Below are 25,735 nucleotides of genomic sequence, written 5' to 3' on the forward strand. Positions count from 1 at the left end.
ATGAATTATTTTAGTCTTGCGAGGTTCCCATATGAATGGATTGCAATGCATTCCTATGGGAAACCACTTTTCGCCAGACGAAAATTTCGCAAGACAGTGCTACTCATGGAATGAATTACATTTGTCTTGCGAGGCACCACTGTATAGTTGGGTATGGCAATGGATTTTTTCCCCTTGTTTGTTTTCCTCTTGTTTAAATTAAATAAATAAACCTTGCTAGTCTTAAAGGTGCCACATAACACTGCCATTCACAGACTACATCCATAGTCAGAAGATGTCTTTGCACAACAGACCACAAGATTGCCTCAGTTTCTCATCTGTAAAACAGGTTCCAACAGCCACATCTTTGGAAAGTTTAAAGTCCAAACTGCTCAGTTCTCAAGAAGAGCTATACAGAGAAAATAAGACAGATTTACAAAGAGGAGGAGGAGGAAGAGGAGGCAAACAACCAAGCAGGAAAAAGGTGGGCTTTTTGACTACATATGTTCATAAAGAAGGATCTGGAACTTCAGAATATTTCATGTGATGGATTTGTTTTCCAGCTTTAGTTCATTTTTTTAACATTGCTGCTGTGGTTGGAGACACTTTTCCCAACATGAAATGAGAGCCATTGATTAGTTAGAAAACCTACATAGATTATACCTTGTATTTTTAAATCTTATATTTCAATTGCTTTTTATATCAGTTATCTCCATTCAGGATAAAACTCCCAGTAGTTGAATTATAGGAATTACTCTGACATCGTTTTAAAATTTCCAGAGATCATTTTTTCGTGCTTACGGAAACAGAACATGTTGTCTGTGCAACATTTGTATAAACCTTGGTTATTTTCATAAAATGATCCTGCTGCACTTGTTACAGTTTAAATGCATAAAGCAAACAAACAAAACAAGAAAAGGGGACTGCCATTCTGAGCCTCCATTAACCTCAATGAGTGAAGCACTCCAAGCTTTTTATTTGCACGAAATCAATACAGAAATGAGCAGCAGCCTAGCTGGAGGATATGCAGACAAAAGAAACTCCCATGTTTTGATGGTGCTATATCTGGCATGCCTCCTCTCAGTGATTTAGATACATACACATGTATTCATTCTCCTGAGCTGCTGCAATTGAACTGCATTGAATGTCTCTTAAATATGGCATGGTTGTCTATTGTTTCCTCCGGCAACAATCAGGAATGCCAAAAGGATTTAAAAGCCAGGGAGGCTGCCAGCTCCAATATTAGTGGGACAATAAATTTGCTTGGGGTGGTAGTGGTGGTGGTCCAGACTTCAAGGGAGCTCTCCAAAGTGCTGAATCTCTTTTTGAAATAGGATTTATGATCTTGAACATCTCTTATAAAGTTTGGACCAAAATCCTGAGAGGATTCATCTCCCCACTGATTTCACAGGCACCAGCGTTTTCCTTACTGATGCCCAAATGCCATGTTCAGACTCATCAAAACTGCATATTCAGGCTCATCTACACTTCCATTACTATCTAACAAAACATGGCACATCCATACCTTTCAGTGTCCGGAAGAGAATGGGATCCGACAGAGGCCCCACTCCTTTGGCATTACGAGCTTGTATTCGGAAGTAATACACGGTGTCCAGATTGAGGTCCATGATTTGATGCGTAAGCCGGTCACCGCTAATTGACTCCATGACCCAATCGTCAATAGGGGAGTTCTTGTCCAAGGTGTAGAATAAGATGTACGCTGCAAATATAGCCACAAATATTATTTCTTACGTATGGGTGAGAATTCCATTTAATTCCATTTAAGAATTTTGTTTTTTAAATACAAATTACCAAATACAAAAGTTTAAAAATAATATTTAAACATATGAATGTGGGAGAGTTTGAAACTAAACAGATTCAATCAGGCTTTAAGGGCTTTATTCGTAAAAGTCCTGTTCTGATCTCTTTATATTCAACCAGGCTAAAACTGAACTGGGCTTGGCTCTCCTTCCTTCCTTCCTTCCTTCCTTCCTTCCTTCCTTCCTTCCTTCCTTCCTTCCTTCCTTCCTTCCTTCCTTCCTTCCTTCCTTCCTTCCTTCCTTCCTTCTTTCCGACCGACCGACCGACCGACCGACCGACCGACCGACCGACCGACCGACCGACCTACCTACCTACCTACCTACCTACCTACCTACCTACCTACCTACCTACCTGCACAACAGACTGGTACTACACAGTCCTATCCATGCAAGGATGAGCTATACTATTGAATTTGGTTGGTACAGCAATTATTTCAGTCCATTTATGCAGAATTTCTTTCTGATGAGAATGAGAAAAACTTACAGGTTTAATAAAGCCAAGGTCCTATAAAGTCCAACCACTTGCATTAAAAGACACATGACTATTTGATGCTTAGACAAGCCCAAGCACACCAATCATGATGGCCATCTCCAGCTACATAACAGCAGTGCCTGCACTACTGTGAGATGCCAGTTCCTGTGCCAGCCAGCAGAGCATTATGATGTACTTGTTCCCAACAGGATACCAACTTACAAAACAAGAGTGGGAGAAACCAGAATGGGCATACTTTCCCATCTTTGTTCTTTCTCTTACTATACTTAGCACACAACCTATTCCTCTCCTTACAGTATGTAATGCACCTTTTAAACAAATGTTAATAGTCATATTGTGTGAAACCTGCAACCAATAATAATAACTGAACATATTCCCCTTATTTCAGTAATGAATGGCCCGGACTCATTATAAATATTATTCAGAGCTTAGTGCATGCTTGATGCGGGTCTCTGTGTGAGCACCTCAGTAACATCCAAGCTGCTATTAGACTCAAGGTTACGCTATGCTCCTGTATATTCATATAGACCAAAACCTTCAAGTCAACTTGACTGATACACACTGTGGCTGATAAATATGACTGTGCAATTATAGCAACTGCTTTTTTTAGCCATTGCAGACATATAAACCACCATCACAACAACAACAATTGAGAAGTGTGAGTTAGTTTTTGAAAGGAACTATATTTTTTGAGCATAACTGTTGTTATGTGCCATCAATTTGCTTCTGGCTTACAGTAACCTAATTATTACCAACAATGCTCAGATCCTATATACTGAAAGTGTAACTAGAATTGTGCAACACATTTCTCTTAGTTTTTAGTCTGCATCACTATATTCCTAGAGGTCCATGGTACGGAATGTCTGGAGTAGCCTCATTCTTCAAGTACAGCATCCAGGATTCTCTGTTCTACAATGTCAGAGAATGTGCCAGTTCTGATTTAAAGCATCCTTTCCAGGGTTTTCTAGGTAGAGCGTATGTTCCCTTCTTCTGGGGGCACCCTCGTACTATGCAGCTTGCCCAGGGCTACACATGATGGCTCTTTACCTGCAACATGTAGCGGGGAACCAAACTCTGAACCTCTGGGTCTGCAGCCAGATACCTAATCCAGCGAGCTATCCAGCCAACTCTCTGGTCACCAACCCTGAAAAAGCAGTTCTGCAAACAGATGGCTATAACAGTGAAAAGTGGCACATCGTGTTTTAATTTTCTCATGCCACTTCTGGATTGGAACATATTTTTCCATGAGGAAGAGACACGTGGCACAGCGGTTAAACTGTAGTACTGCAGCCAAATCTCTGCTCAGAGTCAGTGTTCAATGCCAGGGAATCTGACAGCCAGCTCAAGGTTGACTCAGCCTTCCATCCTTCTGAGGTCGGTAAAATAAGTACCCCACTCTCTCTCTCTCTCTCTCTCTCCCTCCCTCCCTCTCTCTCTCTCTCTCTCTCTGTGTACGCGTGTGTGTGCAATGTGTAGCTAGTGTAATAAAAATATTCTAAACCACCCAGAGAGTGCTTGAAGCACTATGGGGTGGAATATAAGCAGCACACTTTGCTTTCTGACTTGAATGCACATCCAGTAGCTGTTTTCCCTCTTGTCACCTCACCTTTGGCAACAGTTGTACACAACACTTGGAAGATTTCCTTTTTTCTGACTGTAACTTGCAGAATTCCCCAAGCAGTATCCAATTCCCCCCCCCAGGTTGTATTTATGAATTTAACTGTCCTTCTCCTCATGAAAAGGGACATAGCAAAGTTCCATTATCCATGGCATAGTTGTTGGATATCGAACAAAGAATATTATTATAGCAGTATTGCAGAATGTCATATGAGCTGGGCTTCCAACCAACAGTTGTGAGCTTCAGTTAAGAGGCAAGCCGGATGACTTCACCATGCTAGTGATGCAATAAATTTAAACATCCTTAATGTTGTGGGTGATTTACTGGGTGGTCAGGAGAAATCTGCAGTGACAGTTCTAATATCCACTCTCTCTTAATAATGGTGATCATGATGATGGTGGTGTGTTTAGACTTACAGCAACCCTTTTCAGAGTTATCCAGGTAGAAAATACTCAGACATCCAAAGGTGCCTCCTGCTTCTGGGGGCACCCTGAGACTGTGCAGAGTACCCAAGGCCACACAAGCTGGCTCTCTCCTCCCAGGAGGCACAGTGGGGAATCGAACTCCCAACCTCTGGCTCCACAGCCAGATGCCTAACCCACTGAGCTATCCAGCCAGCGTAGCCAATTAGTACCTTCAAAAACCTGTGGAAGGGGGAACAGGAACAGAGTGTCCGTTTGAATGTGGTCTGAGTCAGAGAAGGATGTTTTAAGAGAGATCCTGCTCTGGGAGGGAGAGAAGGATGTTGGAAGGAGTTTGTGGTGTGGATGTGAAGGAAATTGTAATTAATTACCTTGCAAATGTCCCTTTCTTTGCTAAATGAACAAAAATATCTATAAAGCATATTTCATGTTCTACATAGCAAAATTCTTTCTAGGATGTAATTCTGAATTTGCATTGTTGCATGGTAACCAAGGGTGTTATTTTGTTTGTTTGTTATCTTCAGCACAGGAGAGGTGGTGGTAGGGAAATGGCAGGGGAGGAAAGCTGAATCTTTTCCTACTGGTATGTGTGAGTCCTTACCCACACCCAGCCACTATGTTCTCACCTGGAAGAAAGAATACTACCAGGGTTCTGTTACATGCTACATATTTAACATATTCTCTTCTATTCTGTGAGATGTTCATATCTAGCCTATAAAGCAGTGGTCCCCAACCTTGGATCCCCAGATGTTCTTGGACTACAACTCCCAGAAGCCTTCACCACCACCTCCGCTGGCCAGGATTTCTGGGAGTTGAAGTCCAAGAACATCTGGAGGCGCAAGGTTGGGGACCATTGCTATAAAGCCTTAAATGGCTTAGACCCAAGCTATCTCAAAGACTGTATCTCCCATTATGAGCCAGCTCAGGTGTTCAGGAGAGGCCTTTCTCTTGGACCCGGCACCTTCATAGGTGTGTTTGATGGGGACACAGAAGAGGGCCTTCTCTGTGGCTGCTCCCAGACTCTGGAACTCCCTCCCACAGGAGGCCAAGCTGACCCCATCTTTGCTATCCTTCCACAAGCAGGTGAAAACCTTTCTCTTCTGGGAAGTTTTCCCTCAGTGTTTGGCTTGGCTACCTGAGCGGGGTTTTTTAAATGGATGATTGTGCCTTACTGCTTTGAATGTGTTTTTGGTGTTGCTTTGGTTAGTCATGTTGTAGCCCTTTGGCCCTTTTCAGCATTTGTATACTTACTGCTTGTAGCTTAAAATATTGTCTTTTAATTACGGTATGTAAGCCACCTTAGGTCCTTTTTAAGGAGAAATAAAAATAGAATAAATAATGAATCCTTAGCTCCCTTGTTCGCATCCATGAAACCATAAAGTGCACATTTCATAAGCTGGACAATGTTTCTCACAGCATTCATATCCCCTGGAGATATCTGTTCATAGCCTAAAGGGATCATTTAGATGCAATGTCTCTCTTTTTTCCTTAACAACAAATAGAAGTGCTGTTCTATTTTTCATAGCAAATTAACATTACAGGTTCCTAACGGATGTCTTAATTAGGCACTGATATTGTAACAATATTTGGGGGAAATAAGATCTGTCATTATATACCACTCATTAAGTTCAGTCCCTGTCAGTCAGCATTAAAGGGTTTCGGATCATCAATGCCTTACCTTATTATTACAAAGTTCAACAGCAACCAATACATTGTACCATAACAGATCAGGCCAGGCACCCTGTCATTATGTACATTATGTTTTACATTATTGCCAAACAGCCAGCTTATTATGAGCTGTCCCTAATTGCCACTGATCGTAACACATCAGAAGACCTTTGCTCTGAAGGACCGCATTATATTTTAAAAGTGCTTGGCGCCTTCTTCCATGAAAAGATGAAAGACTTGCTTTGTGTCTTTCTCATCAACTCTTCCTGTAATTTTCTCACTGAATTAATTACTAGAAGCCCATGTCACCCGCATGAGTGGAAAATAAGCAAACAAAAGAAATGACGAGTGACAGCAGAATATATTGCCAACTGTTGGCATTCTGCTTTGGGCAAGCACGAGGACCTACCGTTGAACATAAGATAACTTAAAAGTGTTTGTCGCCGACAGCTGCTTTCTAGATGCATTTTTCAGTTTAATTTTTTATTTTTAGTTTCCCTAAGATAGTTATTGAAAAGCCAGCATCGGGACTAAATTCAGTATTCCCAGAACTCTACCACTAGGCATGGGATTTTTTTTTTTTTTTTTTTTTTTTTTTTTTTTTAGAATTCATGGACTGTAGCCACTAGACGTCTGCAGGAATTCCTTCAGCCAGATTCCAGCAGCCACTTTCATCCTGTGGAGAAGATGGGGGAAATGGGTGGGCAGGGCTAAGCTCCCTGAGTGCTGCAAGAAATTATGGGTCTCTCAAGTAACTGCCATTTCGGTTTTCTACCACAAGTCAGTAGACTTGCACATAGCTCTCATGTAACCAAAATCCATGGTATTTTAGACCCTACCCTTTCATGCCAATGGAATGCAACGATCTGGTATAGATTTTGACCATCAGGCTGAAATAAGGGTTCTCACCTAGTGGATCATGCACACCAAGAAATCTCCTGAACCCTCTCATTGGTGCTTAATATCATGATTGTTTCCAAATAGCTGTCTGTGCCATTGTGAGCTGGTTTGTCTAATCCAGAGGTTCTTAACCTTTTTGAAAGAAACGCCCCCTTGAGCCATTGAGAAAGTTATCATCGCCCCCCTCCCCACGGTGCTATATCTTATTTATTTATTTATTTATTTATTTATTTATTTATTTATTTATTTATTTATTTATTTAAGACACTTAAATCCAATGATCCCTGAAAACAAAATTCAATTCCAAGAAAATGAAATGCCCCCCAAAAGTAACATTTAATGATTTAGTTGCAAGCGAATTTTAAGACGCAAAAAAGAAATGTAAAAAGGGCATAAAAACAAACCACAATGCAGGAACTAAAAATTTCAAGACAAAAAGTCTGAAACTAAATTAAAATTGGAGGAAAATATATATTCATGCACATTGTAAAAAGGCTGCAGCCATCTTCACAGGTTTGGCTTGCTCCAGCGCCCCCCAGCGCCCCCCTTCTGCTCCAGCGCCCCCATGCCGCCCCTTTTCATTCTACTGCCCCCCTGAAAAATGAAATCGCCCCCTGGGGGGCATTATCGCCCACGTCTAATCCATGCGATGGTGTCTGGCCTCTTTTGGATGGGATCTCTCTCCCATGAAGGATCAACCTATTGCATGCTATTAAACCCAGGATTAGCTTTAAAAGCTCATGGGTTGGGTGTTGTAAGCCATTTGGTGCACATTGCACCAATTCAGTCTGTTCTACTGCTGGACAGAGATATAACCTCTGGTAATGTTCCATCTGGAAGTTTGCAATTCATTATGTATGGGACTTCTCCCATCCAAACCTGACATGGTATGGACCTGCTACCAAAGAGTAAAAATACTATGCCATGGTACAAAGATCTATTTCAAAGGGAATCTTGTGGGTTCTTCTATCTGCAACAAGGCCTTTTTGCTGATGACCCCTCAACTCTGGAAGATTCTTAGGAAGATAGGAAGCAACCTTATTCTGCTCCAGCTAGTCTTGTATTGCCAGCACTGTTGGGCAGAAGCTCAGACATGAATCCTCCCTGTCCATGAGTTGAGACACTGCAGGCTGAACTTGCAACCTTCCTCATGCAAAGCAGATGCTCCACCACTAAGCTACAGCCTCCCCCTCAATTTCTCTTATGATTTTGGAAGCTAAGCAGGATCAGGGCTTTTTACTACACAGGTGGGAGATGAGCAGGGAATACTAAAGATCTCAAGCAAACCAAGCAAAGACAATAACTGGTCTCAACGAAACAATGGCCAGACTCTGCATTAGGATGCTTTTTGTGTTCCTCTTCCTAAGGAGTCTTGCCTGTTGCCGTGCCTGATAATGTCTCAGCATGAGAGAATATACAGTATTTTATTTGCCTGATTTTTTTAAAGCAAAGTGTGCTGCTCACAAAGAAGCATGTCTATGTTTCTGCTGAGTATTTTCACCTGGTTCTGCTCTGCTCTGTTTTAGGAGCTTATTACAGACATAATGTTTTCATTTTACATTTTGCAAGCATGCTTTGGGAGAGTTTGCCTGAAAAGCACGGTGCAAACAACGGCAATAAACAAAAGAACATTAATTTCGAAGCGGTCTGCAATTCACTGCCATTTGAGGTGGCTCACAAGGGGACTTTATCTCCCTCCCCCTTTGTCCTGCCTGCCAGGAATGGCAAAAAGCGGGCAGGGTAATCCCACACTGAGATGTAAATATGTGCTTATCTCACCCTCACAGGCAAAGGCAAGGAATTACCACTGTTTTCTCACTGGAATGGCTGATGAGATTTTCCAGTGGCTTGCAGTGGAATTCTCCCAGTGGAAGAACAAAGTTTTACCCATGCAGAAAATGCCTGTGGTTACACAAAAATATCTGAAGATAAGGGCCAGTGACACCTTTGTTAGAGATCACAAAAAAAAACTTACACAGAGAGGGTAGCTTGTGACTCCACCTGAGTCTTTGTCAGGCTAAGCACTACAAAACATGGAGTAGTGCAGGGGGGGGGGGACCCACCATAAAAATCCATGGTCAAATATGTGGGCCATGTTTGTCCTTTAAAGCAAGTTCCAAAATGGGAGTTGCAGAATCAAAAAGGAAAGCAAAATATGCTGTTTAAAGCACTCTCTGGACAGTTGAATGCAAATCATGAGCAGAGTCTTTGACTGCAGTAATGCAGTTTAACCAAAGCTCCTTACAGAAATGGTAGTCTCTCTCTCTCTCTCTCTTTCTATGTGTGCATACTTAGTGACTAGCAGCTCTTTGTCTAACAAGTTCTGGACATTCATAATCCACCTTGCTAAAGATGAAATGTAAAAGCTACAATTCCTGCATGGCCTCTGCAGTTTTGGAACTCCTTTTAAAGAGCGAACTTGCCCTGCACACCCGCCCATGGATTTTTAGAAGCTGTATATATTTTTTTCTGCACCACCCCCAGCTCTGTTATACCCACCCTGATGAAGACTCATGGAGCTGAAAACTATCCTGTTTGTGTGATATTTTAATGCCTAATTGGTGTATCACCCACCTTTGCCTTCAGATGGTGCACAAGGATGAGAAAGCTTCTCCCTTACCCTGAGCTTTTGTTGGATATAATTAATTGGCAATCCCCATACCATGCAAAAGGCCCAAAATTTAGATGCTTGTTACTCCAATTAAAGATTGGAAGCACTAGATGGGTTGTTAGCATCTTTTGTAACAATCAACTAATCTTTCTGTGCTCCCTCTATGTGTCTGTATGTGTTTACTTTGCTCCTCAAAGAGAAAGAACACAAGGGACATTTGCCATGAATTATAGAGAACTTGAAAGGAGAAGATGCTATTGTCTCTCACCTGGAGAAGAACAGTTTCATAGAGTTTAAAATTCCTCATGTGGGTGTCTCATCCTGTTGTGACACCCCAAATACATGAGAATAACGAATTTAGCAGTTTCCATCTCTGGTCCAATACCTGGCAGATCATGATAGTCTTTTGCTTGGGCAATTGCAAAATTGTTGAGATATACTGAACTCTTTGCTAGTACTGAAGAAGTGATCATTTGAATTAGATGCTGGGTGAGTGAGAGGTCTTCACCCACACTGCTTGCTCACACACAACAAACATTATATTTAACTCTTTTACAACCTTTATACGCAGAAGGCACATGCCGGTAAACTATGGGCAGTAAGCCAGCTGAATGAAAGCAAATCACGTGTGTCTACTAGTGCCTTTTACGTGCCCAACGCACACTGAAATCAGCTCTAAAGGTTAAGTAACATTACGATTGCATACACAAGAAATGAATTCATTGCACTAAAAAAGAGAGAATATTATGTATTCCTAAGTTTGATTCTAAGTTCTTTATCAAAATGCTGAGGTTCTGAAATTGGCAACTCATATTTCTTGGGTAATATTTCTTCCAGATGGAAGGACTCCTATTCCTTCTTGCTTTAAGAATATGAAAGTCTCTTGGACATTTACACACTTATGAAATCAATAATGTCATTCGAATCGATGACTGACAGATTGTAGCTCCCAAAATAGTCCAACTGGAATCCTGTTGGAAGAAACAGCATGGATAAGATTTGTTGTGTGACCTTTGGATGGGTGTCTGTTGCACAGGTCAGTGGTGAAATGGGTTGCATGACTGATTTCAGAACCCGTGCACAAGCAGTTGTGCGATGAAGATCCTATCAAAGGGGGAAGTGTGTATGATGATTCTCCCATCTCTTGTTTCTCCCAACACAATTCTGGCCTTTGTGGAACAACAGTAACACACCGTTAATTTTCCCCCATTCTAGGATCATCAATGATAAGCTGGCTGCTTGCTCCCTACCAGACATTTTTGGGACTGCATTCTCTTTTCAATCTTCAAAATTAATTCAACATATCTGACATAAGTCACTGGGTTGCAACATGTAGTTGTAGAGCTAGTGGCCAGGAGCTTGAATCCTCTCTATGCTCCCTGGGAGAAAGACCAGCTGAGATCACTTGAGCAGATACATATATATGTCTGCTGTGCCCTGCCACCTGTGCAGCTTTATGCAAACTAGGGCAAGAACACCCCCAGAAAAAAAGGACTGGTAAACCACTTCTGAATACTTTCTACCTAGAAAACCTTTGGAAGGTCATAATGAGCTGGAAAACTTGTTACCATGTAATCACAATTATTATTGAGTACAATGGAGAGAGATAAACAAGGATATCTCTTGGTAAGAATCATGGTCCTGGAGTAGACAATGTGCTTTGTATGCAATAAATCCAAAATTCAGTTCCCAGAAGCTCCAGATAGTGGTAGGAAAGTCTTCTATCTGAAACCCTGAAGAACCACAGTCAGTCAATGGTACGCTGAGTCAGATAGACCAGTGGTCTGGCTTGATATAATTTTAAATGGATGATTTGCTTACTAGAAAACCCTGGAAAGGATCACCACAAGTTAGAACCAACCTCATTCTGAGAAACAACAACAACAACAACAACAACAACAACAACAACAACAACAACAACAACAATAATAATAATAATAATAATAATAATAATAATAATAATAATAGGGTAAAGGTAAAGATTCCCCTTGACAATTTTTGTCCAGTCATGTTCGACTCTAGGGGGCGGTGCTCATCCCCGTTTCCAAGCCATAGAGCCAGTGTTTTGTCCAAAGACAATCTTCCGTGGTCACATGGCCAGTGCGACTTAGACACGGAACGCTGTTACCTTCCCACCGAGGTGGTCCCTATTTATCTACTTGCATTCGCATGCTTTCGAACTGCTAGGTTGGCGGGAGCTGGGACAAGCGACGGGAGCTCACTCCGTCGCGTGGATTTGATCTTACGACTGCTTGGTCTTCTGACCCTGCAGCACAGGCTTCTGCGATTTAGCCCGCAGCGCCACCACGTCCCTTTAATAATAATAATAATAACAACAAGAACAAGAACAACAAGAACAACAAGAACAACAAGAACAAGAACAAGAACAAGAACAAGAACAAGAACAACAAGAACAAGAACAAGAACAAGAACAAGAACAAGAACAACAACAAGAACAACAACAAGAACAAGAACAAGAACAAGAACAAGAACAAGAACAAGAACAAGAACAACAACAACAACAACAACAACAACAACAACAACAACAACAACAACAACAACAACAACAACAACAATAATAATAATAATAATAATAATAATAATAATAATAATAATAATAATAATAATAATAATCTGTTCTTAAGTAACAGTTCATGAAGGAACTCTTTTATCTGTCTCATGCCTAAAATGTTATGAGAATCTAAGCTATTACAATAATGTGCAGCTCAAGCTAAGGGAGTTTATGACGTATTGATGCAGTTATACATTCTTTATTTTCTATATTTTAAGCATTTGAAATTTTTAAAAAATAGCCTGGGTTCAGAATCGGGTCTGACATCTGAAAATCTGACTGGAATTCAACTGGTATGACATCAGGTTGGGAACAGTGGCATTCTACATACCTCCTACCTAGAATAATGTTCACATTTCTGTATGAGATGTAGAAAAAGAAAAGAGTAAATCACACGGGACACAACCTACCTGTAATTTTCCCATTGGCTTCTAATGGAGGCTGCCAACTGACAATAACAGCCCGAGGCTTTCCTTCACGACTGATAACTGTCAGATCCTTGGGAGCAGAGGTTGGGGCTTAAGAGGAGGCAAAAACCCAGAAAAACAACTTAAAATGAAATACTAAGACAACAATATAAATAAGACACTGCACTTGCCAGCATGGAACCCTTTCTTCTGGGTAAAAATATACCTCTTGGTGTACATGCATATGTGTCTGTGAGCATGTGCATACGTGCGACCTTTATGTGTGTGTTTACCCAAGGGCATGTATTAAAACAGCAACAACTAGGGAGAACTATATTGATCAACAGCTTCAAAACAAGATGTGTTCTAACACTGAATTTTGTGTTGGGTTTTTGATTTTTTACGTTTTTTGAGAAAATAACTGTTTCTTCTTCCAAAATCATAATTTCAGCCCTAAATAAACCACCTGAGGAAAAACAAAAGATAAACGTCTAGGAGGAACTAAAAATGATTTCCTACATGTACATGAGGCTGGACTTTCACTGATACTTCCAGAACAGAATGGTATCGCTGATTTTTGCAGCACCAAGGAAGATACATAACAGAAAACTGGAAAGTGGGATCTTCATTATTGTCTCTCATATTGGTGTGTGTGTATGTGTGTGTGTGTGTGTGTGTGTGTGTGTGTGTCTTTGTGTGTCTTTGTGTGTGTGTAAGCATGTCTTCAACTTCATGCACCTGTCCTTGGACAAGAGTCCATTTTCTGGGGTGTTTATAAACGAGTGTGTCAGTCTGGTTCTGATGGTGGTGGTGATGAGGACGATGATGCATTTCCTGTGTTTTAACCAGAGCCTGGGCTCCTTTGAAAAATGAATACCAAACATTCTTTCTGATTAGTGAGCAAGGTCTTTGAATTTCGCTTTCTTTTTATGACACAGTAACGTAGCATTCCCATTCATTAAAGTGTAGTGATGCAACCTGGCATGGAACCAAATAAGAGCTCCTGAATGAAACGAGACTGGTTTCCTTTTCCCCACCCAACGGAATGGATTATGACTACTTTTTTAAAAAAGTGCTGTTTACAGCATGTGAGAAAAGCAAAGCAATAACTGTATTCACAATGGATTTGGTCACCTTGCTTCATACAGTTTAAAAAGGGCAACTTTGACCACCCTGAAGTGAAAACCTAACAGAGACCTACCTGCCTCGTATGTTGTAGCGTGAGCGGTCATACTCCACGTACTTGACCTCCGACCCTTTGTCACCATGACCGAGAACTCATACATAGTGTTGGGTTTCAGACCTGAAACGGTGTGACTCAAGGCTGTTGTATCTGCTGACTGTAGAAAGAGGAAGAAAAAGAGAGGATGGAATATATATAATGGACCTCCATGCGATATTTTACAATAGAGAACAACTCTCAGTGACTGGGGAGAGGGGCAACTTTATACAGCAGCAGGCATCTGACCGTGGAGCCAGAGGTTGGGAGTTCCATTCCCCACTGTGCCTCCTGGGAGAAGAGTCAGCCTGGGTGGCCTTGGGCCAGCTGCACAGTCCCACAGCGCCCCCAGAGGTAGGGAACGGTATAACACTTCTGAATATGCTCTACAGGACAGAACTGACTTGATGGCGCATTATTATTATTATTATTATTATTATTATTATTATTATTATTATTATTATTATTATTATTATTATTATTATTATTATTATTATTATTATTATTATTATTATTATTATTATTATTATTATTATTATTATTATTATTAAAGTTCTGGAGCAGTAGTGTGGTGTTACTTTCTCTGATTCCTTCTAATCCTTCCCCCGACCCTCTACTCCTAGGAAACTCTTAAATTACTCCTCTCCACTCTTTAGGCCTCCTAATGCTTCGGCTCACTTTTATCTGTAACTGCATTTATTTATCTATCATTTAATTTAATTTAGAATCACCTCTGCATTCAATGAGGCAGCTTGCAATTGTGCAAGAAGATAAAAAATAGTACTGTTTAGCACAGTGGTCCCCAACCTTGGGCGTCCAGATGTTCTTGGACTACAACTCCCAGAAGCCTTCGCCACTACCTCTGCTGGCCAGGATTTCTGGGAGTTGAAGTCCAGGAACATCTGGAGGCCCAAGGTTGGGGACCACTGGTTTAGCACACACAGGAAACCCAAGAGGTAAAATACATGGCTTAAAACCATGGGGCGCTGATGCATAGGAAAGGGTGCATTCCATGCTTGTGTTGCCTTCCAAGTGTAGTGCATACGGGGGGGGGGGACTGTCAATATGGGAGAATTTCTGGAGTTTTCATAAAGCAAGAGCAAGCCAAGCGGCACTGAACTATAATGGGGACGGTAAGTCCCGTGGGGAGGAGAGAAAGAGATTTCAGCTAACTTTTACACCGGCTGACCAGATGCAGTAGTGACTCAAAGGTAGTTTATTGCATTACATGCCCTTTAAGGGAGCAAGATAAATAAAGAGAAAAGATGCTTTTTGCCTGCTTTGGTTTGCATCACCTGTTCTGACACTATATATACAGCTTACTTGGGACTCATAAGATACAGTTTATTGAAGAAGTTTGTTTTGTTTTGTTTTGTTTTCTGAATTTTTGATAGAAACATGCTTATTTACGGGTCCTTTTTCAAAGAGGACATTCTGGACTCTTTTCATACATATTTAATCAAGTGATCAAAAATGCCTCTGCCTGCCTCTTGAGCAAATATGTACTTACGTTCTTACAAAAAAAAAGTTCAGGTTTTAATGCCTCACGTTTATATGTGCTTTGGTTTGGTTTAAGTGTGAGCTTTCTGTTCACCTGCTTTATTGAGGGAAATGCATTATTCATCTGGGTGATGGAAGTGCATTAAGAACAGGTAAATAACAGATTTATAATGTGTATATAGGGACCTCGGTAATGCTGTGTTTTCCCTCATCTACCTTTTATTTAAGCTGGAATTAAGGAGCCACTTGTGCATGGCAAGTTTTTACCTTAAAAGTACCTCATAAACAGCACAGCTAGGGGATGCCATCATTTTTTCAGAAAACTAAGGACTGTTGTGTACCTAGTTTTGGTTTGGGAAATATCCCCCTTTTCTAAGGATCCAAGGTGTTCAATGCAACTGCAATCCCTGCCACAAGCAGGAGATTCTGGAGATGGGAGGAAAAATACATACAAATATTGCCTCAAATCCTGTTGCTTAGCATAGTAAATTGCGCTAGAGTAGGCCTATTGAATCAATGGTGATTTGGAGAGTCAACGCCTCCTAAAGTAACTCACTGTTAGAGTAGGCCCATTTGAACAAATGGAATTTACAGAGGAATTGAGCCACTACATCCCCATTGATTCAGTGGGCCTATTCTAGTGTGATTTAATATGCCAAGCATCAGGATTTCGGCCACTGAGCTATCTGAAGCTGTTGGTCTGGGCTAGAGTAGACCCACTGAATCAGTGGTTCTTACACAAGTGTTTACCTCACAAAAGTCCCACTGATTCAGTGGTTCTGCTCTAGCTGGCACTGACAACTGAGTTTAGCCCATCTTAGGAAAGGCCTTCAATTTTCTTCTATTACGGACATAAAATTTTTGAATTGGCTCTTTATAGCTGCCAAGCCTGCTCTCTATTCACTTTTAGATGGTTCATAAAAAAAGTTTCTTAGCATGTAAGGCTCTCATTTCTTGCGATGCTGCTGTTCCCTGCTGTGATCTTCTGAGACTGAACTTGATTTTATACTTTCATGTTCTGGCTGTGGCTGTATTTAATAATTTTGTGCACACTGCCTTGGGTATATTTGCAGATAGACAACATGTACATTTGCAAAAGGAACAAATAACGTATCGTCTCTCCCCAATATGGCAAGAGGGTCCTTCAATGACCTCCTAGATAATCATTTATTTATGGAATAAACAGATATCCTGCTTCTCTTCCAGTGAGCTCAAAGTGGCAGTTATCTTGTTTTACGTTTGCAGGAAATTAGAGATGTGAAGAAATCTTTGTTGAGAAACCAATAATTCCCGCTAGATTTCTCAACTCCGCCGCAGAATCTTTTTTTAACTGAAGTTGTCAAAATCTGCACAAAGGGTCTCAATGCAAAGATAGTGCTTTTCTCCTTTGTGAAAGAAAGTGTGTGTGTGCGTGCACGCACGCGCATGCACGCACACGCACACGCACACGCACGCACACAGACACACACACAAAGAGAGAGAACAAGCAGAAACTGCCTGACAGATGGCTCAAAAAGAGGGAAACAATGCATCTAATTTTTAAATTTAACATTTTATAATTGTTAGTTCATTTATTTATTTATTTATAGAAATTAATTTTTTAAACTAGAGTTACACAATTTCTGCAGAAATCATTATTGCCAATGTAAACATTCCAGTTAAAAGTGTGTGTGTGTGTGTGGGGGGGGAGAATCTCAGTCTGATGTTCAAGATGCACCACTGCTAACATGTACACCTACATGTACATGAATTACTGCCCCTACTCTTGAAAAGCTACTGATGTCAAATAAGCAGCTGCTTGGCTGAGAGACTGTTACTGGGTCACTTCTGTCCTGCCACACTATATTGGGTAATCTACAAGCATGGGGTTTGCCGTGGATCTCAGATGAGGGAATAAACCTGGTGAGCCCACTGGAGCCCACTCAGATAGCCAAAAACGGATAAGCAATAGTCGGAAAAGCATGACATGCAGATCTCACCTGTTAATCCAGGAAAAGGGAGCCTGTTGATGAAAAGGAAACTGCAACGTGGACCCAGGCAGACACACTGAGAACGGGAACCCTATTTATTCATTATAATTCTGGGGTTTGCCAGAAAAATTATAGGGGAGCACTTAGCCTCACTGTGACTGTTGATGATTTGTTCATGGAGTGCTGGAGGAGTCTGAAAAGGAGACTTCCTACCCATGCATAGGCTTCTTGTTTGTGTGTAAGTATAAAATAGGGTCCCCTCTGCTTACTTGAAAGTAAATCAATCACTATATAAAGCAAGTTCATTACATGTTATTTATTTAATGGCACACCTCCTTTGAGGGCTACGTACAGATTGAATACTGGGGTCTTAGCTTTTCCCTAGAGCTCTGATATGATGGAGATTCAGCCTGTTTTGATCAGTGCTCAATCTTTCTATGAATGCAAACATTATAAAACTCCAGCAAGACTTCAGTAAACTTCTTCCAAAGGCTGCTTTAGTAAAGACAGCATTCCTAGAACTTTTCTTTTTTCAGGCATATCAGCTACTCTCTCTCTCTACCCCTCCTCCGTGCTAATTTCCTTTCATTTTCTTTTAATTATTCACTTTTTTAAAACCCGCACAACAATGGCAACCTTCTATTGAGTTTTAAATATTTATGAATTCTAAATTGTTTACATTTGCATTTAACTCATCATGTCTTTGATGTGGTTGCTGACCTTGAGCCAGACATCCTAGAGAGTGAAGTCAAGTGGGCCTTAGAAAGCATGGCTAACAACAAGGCTAGTGGAGGTGATGGCATGCCAGTTGAACTATTTCAAATCATAAAAGATGATGCTGTTAAGGTACTACACTCAATATGCCAGCAAGTTTGGAAAACTCAACAGTGGCCAGAGGATTGGAAAAGATCAGTCTACATCCCAATCCCAAAGAAAGGCAGTGCTAAGATCATGGCCACTGGTCCCATCATGTCCTGGCAAATAGAAGGGGAGGATATGGAGGCAGTGACAGATTTTACTTTCTTGGACTCCATGATCACTGCAGATGGTGACAGCAGCCATGAAATTAAAAGACACCTGCTTCTTGGGAGGGAAGCGATGACAAACCTCGACAGCATCTTAAAAAGCAGAGACATCACCTTGCCGACAAAGGTCTGCATAGTCAAAGCTATGGTTTTTCCAGTAGTGATGTATGGAAGTGAGAGCTGGACCATAAAGAAGGCTGACTGCCAAAGAATTGATGGTTTTGAATTGTGGTGCTGGATGAGACTCTTGAGAGTCCCCTGGACTGCAAGGAGAACAAACCTATCCGTTCTAAAGGAAATCAGATCCTGAAGCTGAGGCTCCAATACTTTGGCCATCTAATGAGAAAAGAAGACTCCCTGGAAAAGACCCTGATGTTGGGAAAGTGTGAAGGCAAGAGGAGAAGGGGATGACAGAGGACGAGATGGTTGGATAGAGTCACTGAAGCTACCAACATGAATTTGACCCAACTGCGGGAGGCAGTGGAGGACAGGGGGGCCTGGCGTGCTCTGGTCCATGGGGTCATGAAGAGTCGGACACGACTTAACAACTAAACAACAACAACAACATGTCTAACAAAATCCTAGCAGACTTGGGAGACTAATTTAACCCTGAAGGATGATTTTTAAATCCATTACATGGGAGGGGGGGAAGAGAGCCTAAATAAACAAAAATATTTCAAAACTATAGAGAACAAATTAGCTGGATCAAGAAAGAGAGAAGTGCATTTTTTTCTTGATCCTTCGCATGTCTGGTACATGGAAAGGAGTGGTGGCACAATGGAGACGGGAAACAAAAATATTTCAATACCAAGTACAAAAAGCGTACAGATCAGAAAAAAATGGGCTTTGGCCACACATAAATGTTACCACTTACTTTCATAAAAGCCAAGATTCCTTGACGTGAACCATTGCTATGTGTGATATTGCCTCCCTTGATAGAAAATATTAGCATTTCAAGGGCCCTGCAGACACTTTAAGGATATCATCATTTTGAATTGGGGAGAAAAAACCCAAGAGCTTTCTTAAATAAGATGTTATAATTTGAACTCTATGAAACTGACTGAAAAGATATTTTAAAAAAATTACATAGCAGACACTTCAGTTGGTTAGCTGTCTCCTGCCCCTTCCATATCATTCCCTTGTAGGGAAAAAACAATGTAATCTGTTTTGCCAGTTGGTAGTCATCATATGCCATCAAGCGAATTCCAACTGGGGTATGATCACAGGGATCCCATAATCCTCCTGTTACAGCTGCATCACTCACTGCTGAGCTTTTTCCAGGCACAATTCAAGGTGCTAGTGCTAACCTATAAAGCCCTAAATAGCTTAGGTCCAAGCTATCTCAAGGACCACCTCTCCCTTTATGAACCTGCCAAGGTGTTCAGATCATCAGGAGAAACCTTTTCTCTTGGACCCACCACCTTTGCAGGTATGTTTGAGGCAGACACGGAAAAGGGCCTTCTCTGTGGCTACACCCAGACTTTGGAACTCTCTCCCACAAGAGGCCAGGCGGGCCTCATCTTTCCTGTCCTTCTGCAAACAGATTAAGTCCTTTCTCTTCAGGCCAACTTCCCTTTAGGGACTGGCTGCCCGAGTGTTGTTAAATGGATGACGGTGTCTTTACTGCTTTGAATGTGTTTTTGTGTCATTTTTGTTTTCCATCTTTTTTTTTTGTTTTCCATCTTTTGATTTCTTTGATTTTTTAAAGGTACAGTATTTGTAGTTTCAAATATTGTCTTTTAATGATGTAAACCACATTGGTTCTTTCTTAAGGAGAAAGGTGGGGTGAAATATTTTAAATAAAATAAATCCTCCCAGGTTGCAAAGCACATGGATGGGGTTACTACTCCTTCCCTCTGGGGAAGGGGCTGTGTCACTTGCCCAAGGCCACACAAGGGGCAAGATGCATAACCCCATCCATCACACATATACCTCAAATGATCTCCGCTTACCCCCTTTCCCAAGAACGTCCCACTTCTGGGGACTCAGTTAAACCAGCATCCTCATCCAAGTATACAACATCAGGAGAGATGGAAAAATATGAGTAATTGCACAATATGGCACAGTTCACAGATTTCCTGCTGTCTGTCTTCACCTCCACTTCCAGCCTCTCAAGCGTGTCACCTATCAAGTGTGCAGCATCATGCTCTGTCCTTAAGACTGTCACACAACTAATGCGGCCACATTGGGCAGTTTTAACTTTTTAATATCTGCATCTTATCAGACCTACATCTCCCAATAATTTCCCACACATAATCATATGGCATCATGAATGGTGCAACATGTGGCCTCCTCACAATGATAGCTTAAAGAAAGTTACTTTTTTGGTCCACTGCTCCCATAAACCCCCAGCTGGCACTGCTACTTCTCGCTGACAAAAGTAATCTTTTCAAGCTCCTTCCTAGAGCGTTCAATCGTACGAAATTCTGAAATTTTGAGATTTCCCTTCATGACAGACACATTCAGGGGGAAACTAGACAATCCACAGGACCCCTTTCTGATGATTCACTTATCTACAGTCTGAAAATATTTAGAATATTAAAAGAAAAATCCTCAAAATATATATTTTCAATGACAAGTTACCAGATCTGGCCACTAGACAGAGCCAGAGATCATGCTATGTATCGTGTTCACTATTAAAACTGATTGGGTGTTTTTGCATTTTCAGCATCTGCCGGGGGGTGGGAGGAGGCTTGGAACCAATCTCCCACAGATATGGGGGTCTTACTGTAGTCTCCCCCAAATGATGAAATATGTCTGACATGGCACAGAATTTTCCTCACCTATGTATCCTGTATTTATCATGCTTTGCTTTATGACCAATCATAAAACAGGCAAATACAGGATTCATTCAGGAGTCCGATTGCTGAGACACAGATCTCTGAAAAATTGTGGGAAGGGAAATGGGTTTATAGCAAAGGATATTCATCCCCCTTAATGTCTAGTTTGAGCTTCAGATTAAGGTTGAGCACAGGATGAATTGAAAGACCTCACCTTGTATTTAGCACTTGTAGAATAGCTGGTTCTCCACCGGACTGTGTAAAACCGGACTTCGGTCGTCTTTTGGTTCTTGGGGACAGAGTTGTCTGCCCAGCTGACCCTCACAGCGTCATGGGTTAAGGCAACAGCCTGGACACCTACGGGTGGGAGCATGGGGGTGGAGACATCTGGGACCGAGGTAGGGAAATCATCAAGCAAAGGATAAAAATCAACTTCTAATGGGTCAATGGGATCTGGTTCACAAAAGCCACCGAAAAACAAGCGTATCACAAAAAAAAAGAAACAAAATGAAACAAAAATGCATACTCAAATAAACAAATGAAACAGCCGCCAGTGAGATACACGTCACAATGGGTTAAATGTATGGCAATAAAGATGACGGGAAGAAAACGTGAGAAGAACAGAGGGAGAAAGAGCCATTAATTTAAAAATTCAATGAGTACAATGGTTATATTACTCTTTTAAAAATATCTACGTACCATTAAATGCATCTTGAAGGCCACCCCAAAAACAGCATTTTGTTTTTCTTTGTCCCCAGCAAAGTGTGATTTGCATGCTTTTACCATGAAACCCATGAATGATACATTATTTTAAAAATCTCTGTGATGTGCAGAAGGCTGTTCTGAAAGCCTTGTTTTGTAAGCACAATATTCTCCCGTGTGTCTGCGTAGGAGTTACTAACATCTGTAGGCTCCTTCTTCTCCAAACTCTTAATGTTTAGTATTGAGGCCAAACTTCATGTCTTGCTTTGTTTTTATTGTATTGGACTGTGTTGCAAAGTGACTCTCTTTGTGGCTCTTTATGTTCGCTTGCTGAACATATTTGCATCTCTTTTGAGATCATTCTTCTCTGCGCAGTTTCCTTTTGACCTCATTTGCCTGGATTGTAATTTCCAGCTGCCTTTGTTGATGCAAGTGATGCCATGGATGGTGGCATCCGAAGAAGTGACGCTATGGATGCTTGCAAATGGAATCAGATGACGTTGGGCAGAAAACCATTAGTGGCAAATGAAATGCACTGGACTAAGAGGGACGTGGTGGCACTGCTGGTTAAACTGCAGAAGCCTCTGTGCTGCAATGTCAGAAGACCAGCAGTCGTAAGATCGAATCCGCACGACGGAGTGAGCTCCCGTCGCTTGTCCCAGCTCCTGCCAACCTAGCAGTTCAAAAGCATGTAAATGCAAGTAGATAAATAGGTACCACCTCAGTGGGAAGATCATGACATTCTGTATCTAGTCGCGCTGGCCACGTGACCACGGAAAACTGTCTACAGACAAAACACTGGATCTATGGCTTGGAAACGGGGATGAGCCCTAGAGTCAGACACGACTGGACAAATTGTCAAGGGGAACCTTTACCTTTACCTTTACCTTAAGAGGGCAAAGATGGTTCCCTCATAGTCCATTGAAGAAACAGTGGCATTTTCTTATTTGGAGGACAGGGCTTTCTGTTTCCTGATTTGCAGCTATAGCCACGGTTCCTGCAAGCATACCAACATGACCACATGGACCCTGTAAATAGACTGGGACATTTCACATTGAAATGGTGGAAGAGAGAGAAAAAAGAGGTGAATTTGTGTTGCCTTAAGGCCGATTGCCTAACTGAGCTAGTTGTCTGGATGTTGGTTTGTGTGTTTTGGGTCCTTTGACCGCAGCCATTTGCTCTGCTTCATGCACATGGTGCTTGGGGAAGAGCTACAGCTGAGAGGAAGTGGGCCACTGAGGTGAGGATCGAGCTAGCACTGTAATATTTATATGGCTGCATCCACAGTGCCCTGCAAGCTCATGAAAAGAATTAGGAAAGAGGACACTGCTTCTGAAAGATTTGCACTGGCTGCCAATACGCTTTTGTTCTGAACTGAAGATGTTGTTGATGACCCACTCAACCATAAATAGCTTGGGACCTAGATATCTGAAGGAGCATTTCTTCTTATATAAATCTGTCTGATCACTAAGATCTGCTGGGGAGCCCCTCCTCCCTAAGGTAAAGGTAAAGGTTCCCCTTGACATTTTTTGTCCAGTCGTGTTCGACTCTAGGGGGCGGTGCTCATCCCCGTTTCCAAGCCATAGAGCCAGCGTTTTGTCCAGAGACAATCTTCCGTGGTCACATGGCCAGTGCGACTTAGACACGGAACGCTGTTACCTTCCTGCCGAGGTGGTCCCTATTTATCTACTTGCATTTGCATGCTTTCGAACCACTAGGTTGGCGGGAGCTGGGACAAGCGACGGGTGCTCACTCCGTCGCATGGATTCGATCTTACGACTTCTTGGTCTTCTGACCCTGCAGCACAGGCTTCTGCGGTTTAGCCCGCAGCACCACCTCCTCCCTACCTGTACATTATAGGGTGATGCAAAGGAGGGCTTTCTCGGATGGAGCACCCCAACAGTGGAATGCTCACCCCTTGGAGTCTTGATTGGGGCTGACATTGGCATCATTTTGATGCCAAGTCAAAATGTGCTTACTAGAGCCTTTGGAGGTTGAAGACCTTCACCAGGGCAGATTTTAATGTAGTGGCTTTAATGATTTAATCATATGTTTTAAGCTGTTTTAATTTTAAATTGATGTAAAGATTTTACATTTTTTTAATTGTCTTACATAGTTCTGTGACCCACCCTGAGATCTTGTGATTTAAGGAGGTCTAGAAATGTTTTAAAGAAAGAATGCTGAGCTGCTTAAGCACGGAACAAAGGAGTGGGTATAAATGGAAGAATGTGTGCTATTTCTCCAAAAGCAAAACATGTAGAGATACCAGGTGATTTTTTTTTAATGGAGGGAGAGTGAGGCTGAAGCTTGTTGTTATTTTGATTTATATACCTTCCCAGAACATTCTGAGGAATGTTCTGAGGGCTATGGGTCCTAGAAAAGCTACAGGATCCAATGACATTCCTGGTCATGTGCTCAAAGATTGTGCTGATCAGCTGGCAGGGGTTTTCACCAAGATCTTCAACAGATCTTTATCACAGTCTATTATTTCACCCTGCTTGAAGGCCTCCATTATTGTTCAACTGCCAAAGAAGAACCCTTTTAACAACCTCAGCGATTATAGACCAGTGGCACTTACATCTAACATCATCATCTCTAGTCTTTCACCTAAAATGGATAAAGTTTGCATACAGAACTAACAAATCTTTGGAGGATGCCATCACTATTACTCTCCACACTGCCTTGATCCACCTAGAACAGTGAGGGACCTATGTGAGGATGCTTTCTGTGGACTTCAGTCCTGCATTTAACACAATCCTTCCCTATAGATTGGTGTCCAAGCTCAGAGAGCTTGAATTTTCACATTCAATTTGTTCTTGGATTTTCTATCTGGCCATTCCTAGAGGGTTAGATTGGGGAATTACACCTCCTCAGCGCTCATTCTTAACACTGGAACACCACAAGGATGTGTGTTGAGTCCCTTACTTGTTGTATACATATGATTGCATACCCATGCACCAAAATAATATTACTACCAAATTTGCAGATGATGCAACAGTGGTAGGACCTATTTCTGAAGAGGATGAATTAGCTTATCGGGATGAGGTGAATTGACTGCTCTCATGGTGTGAAGATAACAACCTGACTCTTAACATCAAGAAGACCAAGGAGCTTATAGTAAACTATGGAAGAAATAAATCAGATATTCAGCTCTTGGTTATAAGTGGAGAGCAAGTGGAACGGGTAACCAGTTTTAAGTTTCTGGGTGTTATCATCAAGGAGGACTTGTCCTAGGGCGTTCATATTACAGCAGTGGTCAAGAGGGCTCAGCAGAGACTATATTACCTGAGACTTCTCAGGAGACAACAACTGAATGGAAAACTGCTGGTGACCTTCTACCACTATATCATAGAGAGTATTTTAACCTATTGCTCCAGTATATGGTTCGCTAACTGTACAATGGCAGATAGGAAAACGCCCCAGAGGATTATTACAATGGCCCAGATGATCATTGGCTGCCCTCTTCCCTCTTTGGAAGATCTCTGTAATTCCCGATGTCTTAAAAAAGGCCAAAATATTCTCAAAGATCCATCATGCCCGGGCCATTCCGTCTTTCAATTGTTACCATCTGGTGAGCGATATAGGATAATTAAAACTAAGACAAATAGGTTGAAAAACAGTTTCTATCCTACAGCTGCAGCTATATCGAATTCCACTGTATAGTGCGATATTAATGTGTTGTGCGATGGGAAACTGAATGTGAAGGATGTGGATGTGAATGAGAGGGATGTATTTCTTGTGTACTGTGCTATGTTTTCATGTTATCGATGCTAATGTTCTTGTGTGTTTTATTATTATGTGTGCTGGAGATGGCATCTAATTTTGTTGTATGAAAGTACAATGACAATAAATTCTATTCTATTCTACTCATAGTACTAGAGCACTTTCTGGGTGGTTTATAAGATAATTATGCAAAACACACCCGCCCACCCAAGCTGGGTAATCATTTAACTGACCTTGGAAGGGTGGAAGGCTGAATCAACTTTGAGCTGGCTATCTTAACCCATTGGGACTGATCTCGGGTCATGATTAGAGGTTTGACTGCTGTT

General features: G+C 41.5%; 1 protein-coding gene across 2 annotated transcripts in view; it reads right to left on the reverse strand.

Annotated features, from left to right (window-relative positions):
- DCC (DCC netrin 1 receptor) overlaps positions 1 to 25,735 on the reverse strand; it is a 1,127,120-nt gene that overhangs the window by 130,883 nt on the left and 970,502 nt on the right. The window contains exons 17-20 of one of the 2 annotated variants that reach the window (XM_078384133.1): positions 21,199 to 21,371; positions 13,692 to 13,830; positions 12,494 to 12,601; positions 1,505 to 1,699 (exon numbers count right to left, since the gene is read on the reverse strand). In XM_078384133.1, coding sequence (XP_078240259.1) covers positions 1,505 to 1,699; positions 12,494 to 12,601; positions 13,692 to 13,830; positions 21,199 to 21,371 — 615 coding nt within the window. Of the gene's footprint in view, positions 1 to 1,504; positions 1,700 to 12,493; positions 12,602 to 13,691; positions 13,831 to 21,198; positions 21,438 to 25,735 lie in introns of both variants that reach the window. The other variant, XM_072992925.2, reaches the window with a different exon arrangement.

The sequence above is a fragment of the Pogona vitticeps genome, chromosome 2, assembly GCF_051106095.1.
Source record: "Pogona vitticeps strain Pit_001003342236 chromosome 2, PviZW2.1, whole genome shotgun sequence".
Classification (NCBI taxonomy): Eukaryota; Metazoa; Chordata; class Lepidosauria; order Squamata; family Agamidae; genus Pogona; species Pogona vitticeps.